General features: G+C 39.5%; 1 protein-coding gene across 2 annotated transcripts in view; it reads left to right on the plus strand.

Annotated features, from left to right (window-relative positions):
• VSIG4 (V-set and immunoglobulin domain containing 4) overlaps positions 1-8,076 on the plus strand; it is a 60,062-nt gene extending 51,986 nt beyond the window's left edge. Inside the window, exon 8 of one of the 2 annotated variants that reach the window (XM_069755512.1) lies at positions 6,869-8,076. In XM_069755512.1, the coding sequence (XP_069611613.1) occupies positions 6,869-7,028 (160 nt within the window). In that variant the 3' untranslated portion in view covers positions 7,029-8,076. The remainder of the gene's footprint in view (positions 1-6,868) is intronic. The other variant, XM_069755513.1, reaches the window with a different exon arrangement.
• The last annotated feature ends 4,123 nt before the right edge of the window (positions 8,077-12,199 follow it).

The raw sequence follows: 12,199 nt of genomic DNA on the forward strand, positions 1-12,199 counted from the left end.
GATCCAGTGACGTAACGGCGACTCACTTATCGTTCTCGCTGGTTGTTAGCTCCATGTAAAAACATTGCTGGCATCGTTGCTTTTGCTGTCAAACATGACGATACACGCCGAACTGACAACCAAATAAAGTTCTGGCCTTCTAGCTCCGACTAGCGATGGCACAGCGGGATCCTGATCGCTGCTGCGTGTCAAACACGAGATCGCTATCCAGGACGCTGAAACGTCACGGATCGTTGTCGTTCTCGTTGTAAAGTTGCAGAGTGTGAAGGTACCTTTAGCTCATATATGATTTTTAGGATGACAGATTCCCTTTAAAGGGTTATTCACATCTCCAAGATCCTAGCCCAATACGTAATAGGTGTAGTAATAATAATAATAATAATAACCTCCAATTAGAAATGTAGTATAGTTTTTCTGATTTGCTATGTATTTTTCCTCCTGTGCCTCATGATACCCAAGATCCTGCAATGTCTGCACGAGGAAAAATACATGGCGAATCAGAAAAACTATACTACATTTCTAATTGGAGGTATTTGCTATTATTATTTTTATTATTATTATTATTATTACTACACCTACTACATATTGGGATAGGAGATTTTAATGTTAAAATGTCCTCAGTCACTAAGGGGTTAAAACAATATGTATACTGTAGCAGGTAAACACTTTTGCATATGTGTCAGGATTAGGGAGATTTCTCTTAAAAAAAAAAAAAAAACAAGCCTTGAATTCAGAATTTTAATTTATCTGTAAAATCTACAATGAGTGGATTGATCCTACCCCTCCTTGTCAATGTGTGAAAAACAAACAAAAAAGCCGAAATTAAAGTCCTGTTGCTTCAGTACATGACAGATTTATAAATTCATGGTGAAACACTGAGTGGTGATGATGTGACCCTACAACAGGAATCTTGGATTTCCATTCACAGACTGAGACTAGCACTCTCATTTTCAATGTGGTACATGAACACTATAGTACATCACAATCGCATTCGCCCTTTTTCTATCCATATCCTGTGTGCTCTGAGCTCCTATCCCTACACAGTAGGAGTATAAAGTGGCGTTCTTTGGCCGGCCATTATTTATTTTATCCTGCCTGCATGCTTCCCTGATTAGATTTTCTACATCATGTGATTGGATTCCCGTCAGGCATTATGGGAGGCTCATAACACCATTAGCTTATTTACGGAGTATGCCGCACGTAGGAGATGGCATTTTGTTTTTGTCAATTTTCAAAAATCAAACCCAGAGGTTGTTTGTCTGAATTTGTGTGGATCTGTGGAATTCAGAAAAACCAACTCACGTTCGATCCTCTGCGGATGGAGACGCTCAGCTCTAGTTTCTGTAACCAGAATAGTAAAGGACCAGTAACACAAACCTAAGCTATGTTCTGTGACTTACCTTTTATCTTCATTTCAGAAGGATCATAAATCGTAAATGTTAGTATCTTCTAAATATGATGCAACAATACCTTGTTTGGATAAATCTCAGTTGTGTGTTACAACAACTCCCATTGTTCACCCCATCTGAATGCTACACAAGTTTTAATTTGCATTTTCAATTGTATCCTCCCATTTTTACAAAAGTAAAAACGTTCATTTTCATGTTCACAGCGTCACATTAGCTCTTGCTTTGTGTTTTTTTTTTTAACCACACAATGTGCTGATAAACAGTAAAAAATCTAAAAATCTTCCAAGTGCGTTGAAAGAAGCAACAAAAACTACGGTAAATAAATCCAATTCCACCAATGTTTGGTTTTTATTCTTCGTTACAGCATTATTGGAGTAAAAATGCAAAATGATTCATCGGGTTAGCATTACTATGGCAATACCAAAAGGAAAGAAGTAAAGTGGGGTTTTTTTTATATCGAATATATATATATATATATATATATATATATATATATATATATATATATATATATATATATATATATATATATATATATATATATATATATATATATATCTCCTATGTAAACTTTACTTGTATGGCCATTTTCTGAATCCCCTTTTTTATTTTTTTTTTTCACCAATGGAGCCATTTGAGGGTCTCTTTTTGTGTGGAGACCTGTTTTATTTTGGGTTGCATATGGTGTGCTTATGTCTTTTTACTGCATTCTTAAGACTTTTTTTATGTTATTTTGTTTGCTGTAAATGATTTTATTTGTTAAATTGAATTTTCATGGCAATGGTGGAATTGAAAGTATTTTTTTGTATTTCTTTATTTTAATGGGGTTTATTTGAATTTTTATTTTGTAATTTTATGTTTTTTAAACACTTGTTTCTCCACTTATTTTTTTTTTACTCAATAGGGGATTTGAACCTGTATGTTTGCTTGTTCTCTATAATGCAATAGAACTGTGCTTTTGCTTCCCAGAAGTTACAACATGACAGTCATTCATTGCTTCAGCAGACCCCTTTGACTCACATGGCAACTCGACAAAAAGTGACAGCGGCATTTAAGGAGTTAAACAGCAGCCCTCTGAACACTTTTTCATTGCTGTAACAGGCAAATACTGACTGCATAAAGCTATGTTCACACATTGCGTTTTTTGCTGCTTTTTGTTTTAACCCCTTTACCCCCAAGGGTGGTTTGCACATTAATGACCGGGCCAATTTTTACAATTCTGACCACTGTCCCTTTATGAGGTTATAACTCTGGAACGCTTCAACGGATCCCAGTGATTCTGACACTGTTTTCTCGTGACATATTGTACTTCATGATAGTGGTAAAAATTCTTTGATAGTACCTGCGTTTATTTGTGAAAAAAACGGAAATTTGGCGAAAATTATGAAAATTTTGCAATTTTCCAACTTTGAATTTTTATGCAATTAAATCACAGAGATATGTCACACAAAATACTTAATAAGTAACATTTCCCACATGTCTACTTTACATCAGCACAATTTTGGAACCAAAATTTTTTTTGTTAGGGAGTTATAAGGGTTAAAAGTTGACCAGCAATTTCTCATTTTTACAACACCATTTTTTTTTAGGACCACATCTCATTTGAAGTCATTTTGAGGGGTCTACATGATAGAAAATACCCAAGTGTGACACCATTCTAAAAACTGCACCCCTCATGGTGCTCAAAACCATATTCAAGAAGTTTATTAACCCTTCTGGTGCTTCACAGGAATTTTTGGAATGTTTAAATAAAAATGAACATTTAACTCTTTTTCACAAAAAATTTACTTCAGCTCCAATTTGTTTTATTTTACCAAGGGTAACAGGAGAAAATGGACCCCAAAAGTTGTTGTAAAATTTGTCCTGAGTACACTGATACCCCATGTGTGGGGGTAAACCACTGTTTGGGCGCATGACAGAGCTCGGAAGCGAAGGAGTGCCATTTAACTTTTCAATGCAAAATTGACTGGAATCGAGATGGGACACCATGTTGCGTTTGGAGAGCCCCTGATGTGCCTAAACATTGAAACCCCCCACAAGTGACACCATTTTGGAAAGTAGACCCCCTAAGGAACTTATCTAGATGTGTGGTGAGCACTTTGACCCACCAAGTGCTTCACAGAAGTTTATAATGCAGAACCGTGAAAATAAAAAATCATATTTTTTCACAAAAATTATCTTTTTGCCCCCAATTTTTTATTTTCCCAAGGGTAAGAGAAGAAATTGGACCCCAAAAGTTGTTGTACAATTTGTCCTGAGTACGCCGATACCCCATATGTGGGAGTAAACCACTGTTTGGGCGCATGGGAGAGCTCGGAAGGGAAGGAGCGCCGTTTGACTTTTCAATGCAAAATTGACAGGAATTGAGATGGGACGCCATGTTGCGCTTAGAGAGCCACTGATGTGCCTAAACATTGAAACCCCCCACAAGTGACACCATTTTGGAAAGTAGACCCCCTAAGGAACTTATCTAGATGTGTTTTGAGCGCTTTGACCCACCAAGGGCTTCACAGAAGTTTATAATGCACAGCCGTAAAAATAAAACAAAAATTTTTTCCCACAAAAATTATTTTTTTAGCCCCCAGTTTTGTATTTTCCCGAGGATAACAGGAGAAATTGGACCCCAAAATTTGTTGTCCAATTTGTCCTGAGTACGCTGATACCCCATATGAGGGGGGAACCACTGTTTGGGCGCATGGGAGGGCTCGGAAGGGAAGGAGCACCATTTGGAATGCAGACTTAGATGGAATAGTCTGCAGGTGTCACATTGCGTTTGCAGAGCCCCTAATGTACCTAAACAGTAGAAACCCCCCACAAGTGACCACATATTGGAAACTAGACCCCCCAGGGAACTCATCTAGATGTGTTGTGAGAACTTTGAACCCCCAAGTGTTTCACTACAGTTTATAACGCAGAGCCATGAAAATAAAAAATCCTTTGTTTTCCCACAAAAATTATTTTTTAGCCCCCAGTTTTGTATTTTCCCAAAGGTAACAGGAGAAATTGGACCCCAAAAGTTGTTGTCCTATTTGTCCTGAGTACGCTGACACCCCATATGTTGGGGTAAACCCCTGTTTGGGCACACGGGAGAGCTCGGAAGGGAAGGAGCACTGTTTTACTTTTTCAACGCAGAATTGGCTGGAATTGAGATCGGACGCCATGTCGTGTTTGGAGAGCCCCTGATGTGCCTAAACAGTGGAAACCCCCCAATTATAACTGAAACCCTAATCCAAACACACCCCTAACCCTAATTCCAACAGTAACCCTAACCACACCTCTAACCCTGACACACCCCTAACCCTAATCCCAACCCTATTCCCAACTGTAAATGTAATCTAAACCCTTAACTTTAGCCCCAACCCTAACTGTAGCCCCAACCCTATCCCTAACCCTAATGGGAAAATGGAAATAAATACATTTTTTTAATTTTTCCCTAACTAAGGGGGTGATGAAGGGGTGTTTGATTTACTTTTATAGTGGGTTTTTTAGCGGATTTTTATGATTGGCAGCCGTCACACACTGAAAGACGCTTTTTATTGCAAAAAATATTTTTTGCGTTACCACATTTTGAGAGCTATAATTTTTCCATATTTTGGTCCACAGAGTCATGTCAGGTCTTGTTTTTTGCGGGACGAGTTGACGTTTTTATTGGTAACATTTTCGGGCATGTGACTTTTTTTATCGCTTTTTATTCCGATTTTTGTGAGGAAGAATAACCAAAAACCAGCTATTCATGAATTTCTTTTGGGGGAGGCGTTTATACCGTTCCGCGTTTGGTAAAATTGATAAAGCAGTTTTATTCTTCGGGTCAGTACGATTACAGCGTCACCTCATTTATATCATTTTTTTATGTTTTGGCGCTTTTATACAATAAAAACTATTTTACAGAAAAAATAATTATTTTTGCATCGTTTTATTCTCAGGACTATAACTTTTTTATTTTTTTGCTGATGATGCTGTATGGCGGCTCGTTTTTTGCGGGACAAGATGACGTTTTCAGCGGTACCATGGTTATTTATATCTGTCTTTTTGATCGCGTGTTATTCCACTTTTTGTTCGGCGGTATGATAATAAAGCGTTGTTTTTTGCCTCGTTTTTTTTTTTTTTTTCTTACGGTGTTTACTGAAGGGGTTAACTAGTGGGCCAGTTTTATGGGTTGGGCTGTTACGGACGCGGCGATACTAAATGTGTGTACTTTTATTGTTTTTTTATTTTTTATTTAGATGAAGAAATGTATTTATGGGAATAATATATATATATTTTTTCATTATTTAGGAATATTTTTTTTTATTTTTTTTTTTACACATTTGGAATTTTTTTTTTTTTACTTTTTTATTTTGTCCCAGGGGGGGACATCACAGATCAATGATCTGACAGTTTGCATAGCACTCTGTCAGATCACTGATCTGACTTACAGTGCTGCAGGCTTCACAGTGCCTGCTCTGAGCAGGCTCTGTGAAGCCACCTCCCTCCCTGCAGGACCCGGATCCGCGGCCATCTTGGATCCGGGGCTGGAGCAGGCAGGGAGGGAGGTAAGACCCTCGCAGCAACGCGATCACATCGCGTTGCTGCGGGGGGCTCAGGGAAGCCCGCAGGGAGCCCCCTCCCTGCGGGAAGCTTCCCTATACCGCCGGCACATCGCGATCATCTTTGATCGCGGTGTGCCAGGGGTTAATGTGCTGGGGGCGGTCCGTGACCGCTCCTGGCACATAGTGCCGGATGTCAGCTGTGATAAACAGCTGACACCCGGCCGCAATCGGCGGCGCTCCCCCGTGAGCACTGCCGATCGCATATGACGTACTATCCCGTCGGTGGTCATAGGGGCCCACCCCACCTCGACGGGATAGTACATCTAATGTCAGAAAGGGGTTAATGCAAATTTTAAGCTGCGTTTTACAGTACAAGCAAAAAAATCAAAAATCTCATGCACACACCTTGATTTTTTCTGGCCGAATTGAAAACTGCAGCATGTCACTTCTTTCACCCATAGAAAGCAATGAGTAAGTGCAATAACACAGAAAAAAAGCAGGTATCAGGTTTTGCTGTGTTTTCGTCCAAAAACCTTAAGAAAGTTACATCATGGGTTTTTTTTGGGGGGGGCATTAAACTTTATCAGCATGCACAATAGACAATAAAAACATAGCAAAAAAATGCAGCAAATACGCAGAAAAACCTGATTTTAACTGTTAAAAATTTTTTAATTATGGTAATATGGTAAAAATTGTTATTTTTAATTAAAATGAACAACTTATTTAATTTCATAAAATATGAATTTTCTTAGGGAGGAGAAAAAAAATGCAATGCCATATATTGTTATAGATTTTCTTTGCTGCTCCAATTAAATATAAACTAACTTTAAATTTCAATAAAACGCTGACCCCTTTAAAACGTTTACAGAATATCAAAGTATTTCGGTTGATGACTATGTGACTTGCCATTATTATTTTATTTTTCCTTAGGATGAATCACTTGTTGGCTTTGGAAGGTGAGGACAATGGATGCCAATCATGTACTTCTGAAACAAAACCCAGTAACATCTATGAGCCATGCAGACCTACCTCGCTGTCCGTGTATGAAGGCATACTTCCCCCTTGTCCGGCCAATAACAATGGCTTGTAGTTGAAAACGCAGCAGAAAAGAATTGTTCGTAAAATTCAATAAGACGCTATTCAATAAATATCATAAAATAAAATATTTGGAAAAAGGGCATAACTAACGTCTATGGGGGTTCAAAATGTACCCCTCCCCACCATGCCTCCCCCCCTTCAAATAAGTGTCAATGCTTCTTTCTGGAGTGTTGCAGTGAGTGCTTATGCAGAGTGCAGCAGGTGAGAGGAGTTTGGTTGCTACCTCTGCAGAGTGCAGCAGCTTCCAGTAAACTCATCTTGACTGCTGCACTCTGCACAAGGAGAGACGGAGAGGACAGAAGATTAGTAGCTAATGAATGAAGACCGTACTGAATCATTCATTACTGAGAGCTGATTTAGCGTCCTTACACATTTCCTAATCCTAGCTAGTCTTATGGCGAGGCTTAGGCTCAGGACTGGGGTTTGCTTAGGGTTAGGGTTATTTCTACATATATGGCCAGTGTAATAAAATTGTTACCAAAGAAGATTAAATAGTAAAGTTAATTAAAAATGAACATATAACATTATATTTTTAACACTTTGTGTTTATTTGAGCAAAAAAGCAGAAAAAAATTAGGAAGTCAAATTGTATCAGTATATTCCTCAAATTACCGTAGATGTGTTTTGGGAATAAGGGTTTCAATGTAAGACAGGTAGGAGGGACTCTGGGAGTGGTAATGGTTCCCGATTTGGGGGGGGGGCAACGTACTTTCTTTGCCCTCCACACTACCCAACTGCTTTTGAGAGCAGCATATTACAATAGATATAAAACTCCGCAACACCCTCTTAAAATTCCAGGTGGTTATGTAAAAAAATCATTCTAAGATTAATCATTTTAGAACTTTTTTCCACTTTTAACCCCTTCCATATGGACTTTTTTTTCCCAAGAGTGTAACTTTTTTTTTCTATTCAGTTCATATAACTGTAGGAGGACTTACGGTATTTTTGTGGGACGAGTTGCACTTTTGAATGACACTATTCATTTTCCTGCATAGTGTGCTGAAAAATGGGAAGAAAAATTACAAGTGTGGTGAAATTGCAAAAAAAAAAAAAAAATCAAATTCTGAGATTGTTTTTTGGGCAATTGTTTTTGCAGTGTACATTGTGTGGTCAAAAATGACCTGGAAATATGATTCTGTTCATCAGTACAATTCTGCCCATACCAAACTTGTCTAGTTATTTTATTATTTTAATGGTGAGAAGGCTAAAAATAATTTCCAAGGCATTAGATATACCATGGAAAACTGTGGAGAGTGTCATTAAGATGTGACTTAAATTTGGCACAAAATGGACATTACCAGCAGAAAATTGGTCTGGTAGGCTACCAATAGGCCCATGGTAAAATTGAAAGAGTTGCTGGAATTTCTGGCAAGTTCTGTTTGTATACTGCATGTAACAACAATCTCCTGTATTCTTCATTAGTCTGGCCTGTGGAGTATGGTGGCAAGAAAGAATGTTTTTCTTACAAAGAAAAAGCATGCAAGCCCAGCTATATTTTGCCAAATCATGTTAAGGTCTAATGAGACCAAGGGTGACTTTTTGATAAAAATTGCAAAACACCGGATTACGTACCGGTAATGCTCTTTTATAGAGCCACGACAGCACCCACTGAGAGGGGATCCGCCTCTAGGAACAGGAAACCCTACGGAGAGATAAAAGGGGCGGTCCCCCTCGCTCCCACAGTTTGGGTTACAGAGATTGCGAGGAACCGCCCACCAGTTTTAGTAGGTAATTCTAGATCATCATTTATCTTAACTTAATTACGTATAATTACAAGAATCAACTACCCTTAACAGTGCTCATATGCAAACTAATATATGTAAATGGGAGGGAAGTGAAGGGGTGCTGTTGTGGCTCTATAAAAGAGCATTACCGGTACGTAATCCGGTGTTTTCTCTTCGCCACGACAGCACCCACTGAGAGACTTTCAGAGATAGTTATTTGGGGGGGATCGTATTAAGAACTGATCTACCGAAACACAAGTCAGTGGAGGCAGATAGATCTAATCTATAGTGACTATAGAAGGTAGTAGGAGAAGACCAGGTTGCGGCCTTACATATGAGTTCTATAGGAACCTCTGCTCGCTCAGCCCAGGATGATGCTATCGCCCAGGTGGAATGTGCCTTCACAGCCTCAGGTGGATTCTCCTCTTTAGACGAATAGGCCAGGTATGTCGCCTCCCGAATCCATCGGGATAATGTGCCTTTTGTAACACCAGATCCTTTCCTTTGACCCTGGAAGGAAACAAAGAGAGCCCTGCTCTTCCTCCAGGCGCTAGTCCTGTCAAGATAAGCTATTATAGCCCTTCTCACATCTAAAGTATGGTACTTTTCCTCCTCCTGATTTGTAGGGTTATTATAGAAAGAAGGATTTCTTGAGACCTATGAAATTTAGTACACATTTTAGGTAGGTAGGAAGGGTCTGTTTTCAGGACAATTCTATCTGGAAATATTGACATAAAGGGAGGATCTACTGATAGTGCCTGTATGTCACTTACCCTTCTTGCCGACACCAAAGCGACAAGAGCAGTCTTGAGGGAAATATATTTAATGTGAGCTGAGTGTAGAGGCTCAAACGGGTGACCTGTCAAGGCTTCCAGGACTAAATTAATATCCCAAGGAGGTATCTGGGGAATCTGAACTGGTTCTGATCTCTGGCAGGCTGAAATACATCTGGCTATCCACCTATCACCCGCAACATTGTGACTATACAAGGCCCCTAGAGCAGAAACTTGTACTTTTAGAGTACTAACTGAAAGGCCTAAATCACGTCCTTTCTGAAGAAATTCTAGAATAATAGAGACGGGAATTTCATTCGACAAGGCCAATGGATAGAGACTTATACATTTCTTCTACACTCACATATATGGATGTAGTGGATTTTTTCCTACTTGACATAGTAACATAGTAACATAGTTAGTAAGGCCGAAAAAAGACATTTGTCCATCCAGTTCAGCCTATATTCCATCATAATAAATACCCAGATCTACGTCCTTCTACAGAACCTAATAATTGTATGATACAATATTGTTCTGCTCCAGGAAGACATCCAGGCCTCTCTTGAACCCCTCGACTGAGTTCGCCATCACCACCTCCTCAGGCAAGCAATTCCAGATTCTCACTGCCCTAACAGTAAAGAATCCTCTTCTATGTTGGTGGAAAAACCTTCTCTCCTCCAGACGCAAAGAATGCCCCCTTGTGCCCGTCACCTTCCTTGGTATAAACAGATCCTCAGCGAGATATTTGTATTGTCCCCTTATATACTTATACATGGTTATTAGATCGCCCCTCAGTCGTCTTTTTTCTAGACTAAATAATCCTAATTTCGCTAATCTATCTGGGTATTGTAGTTCTCCCATCCCCTTTATTAATTTTGTTGCCCTCCTTTGTACTCTCTCTAGTTCCATTATATCCTTCCTGAGCACCGGTGCCCAAAACTGGACACAGTACTCCATGTGCGGTCTAACTAGGGATTTGTACAGAGGCAGTATAATGCTCTCATCATGTGTATCCAGACCTCTTTTAATGCACCCCATGATCCTGTTTGCCTTGGCAGCTGCTGCCTGGCACTGGCTGCTCCAGGTAAGTTTATCATTAACTAGGATCCCCAAGTCCTTCTCCCTGTCAGATTTACCCAGTGGTTTCCCGTTCAGTGTGTAATGGTGATATTGATTCCCTCTTCCCATGTGTATAACCTTACATTTATCATTGTTAAACCTCATCTGCCACCTTTCAGCCCAAGTTTCCAACTTATCCAGATCCATCTGTAGCAGAATACTATCTTCTCTTGTATTAACTGCTTTACATAGTTTTGTATCATCTGCAAATATCGATATTTTACTGTGTAAACCTTTTACCAGATCATTAATGAATATGTTGAAGAGAACAGGTCCCAATACTGACCCCTGCGGTACCCCACTGGTCACAGCGACCCAGTTAGAGACTATACTCCCGTCTCCAAGACTTTACACGTGCTGCGCCGATTCTTTGGAATGCACTACCTAGGTTAATACGATTAATCCCCAATCCCCACAGTTTTAAGCGTGCCCTAAAAACTCATTTGTTCAGACTGGCCTACCGTCTCAATGCATTAACCTAACGATCCCTGTGTGGCCTATTTATAATTAAAAAAAAAAAAAAAAAAAAAAAAGGTTCCTCGCATCATGTTCTCATACACTTTATGCAGTATTAGCCCTCTGTGTCTGTACTGCTACATACTTAGGCAGGTAACTGGTTCATGCAGCTTTACATGAACACCTGAGCCTTACACTATAGCTGGTCCGAATAACTAAAGCAATTGTTACCATCCACCTCTCGTGTCTCCCCTTTTCCCCATAGTTTGTAAGCTTGCGAGCAGGGCCCTCACTCCTCCTGGTATCTGTTTTGAACTGTATTTCTGTTATGCTGTAATGTCTATTGTCTGTACAAGTCCCCTCTATCATTTGTAAAGCGCTGCGGAATATGTTGGCGCTATATAAATAAAATTATTATTATTATTATTATACCATTTATAACCACCCTCTGCTTTCTATCACTAAGCCAGTTACTAACCCATTTACACACATGTTCCCCCAGACCAAGCATTCTCATTTTGTGTACCAACCTCTTGTGCGGCACGGTATCAAACGCTTTGGAAAAATCGAGATATACCACGTCCAATGACTCACCGTGGTCCAGCCTATAGCTTACCTCTTCATAAAAACTGATTAGATTGGTTTGACAGGAGCGATTTCTCATAAACCCATGCTGATATGGAGTTAAACAGTTATTCTCATTGAGATAATCCAGAATAACATCCCTCAGAAACCCTTCAAATATTTTACCAACAATAGAGGTTAGACTTACTGGCCTATAATTTCCAGGTTCACTTTTAGAACCCTTTTTGAATATTGGCACCACATTTGCTATGCGCCAGTCCTGCGGAACAGACCCTGTCGCTATAGAGTCACTAAAAATAAGAAATAATGGTTTATCTATTACATTACTTAGTTCTCTTAGTACTCGTGGGTGTATGCCATCCGGCATACAATAAGGTATTAATTGCTTTATCAGAGAAGCCTCTTAGTTTTAACAGCTGCCTCTCAAATTCCAGGCTGTCAGCCGTAGACCCTTCACATGAGGGTGGTTGAAGGGCCCCTGGAAGAGAAGATCCTGATCCTCTGGA

The sequence above is a fragment of the Ranitomeya imitator genome, chromosome 2, assembly GCF_032444005.1.
Source record: "Ranitomeya imitator isolate aRanImi1 chromosome 2, aRanImi1.pri, whole genome shotgun sequence".
Taxonomy (NCBI): Eukaryota; Metazoa; Chordata; class Amphibia; order Anura; family Dendrobatidae; genus Ranitomeya; species Ranitomeya imitator.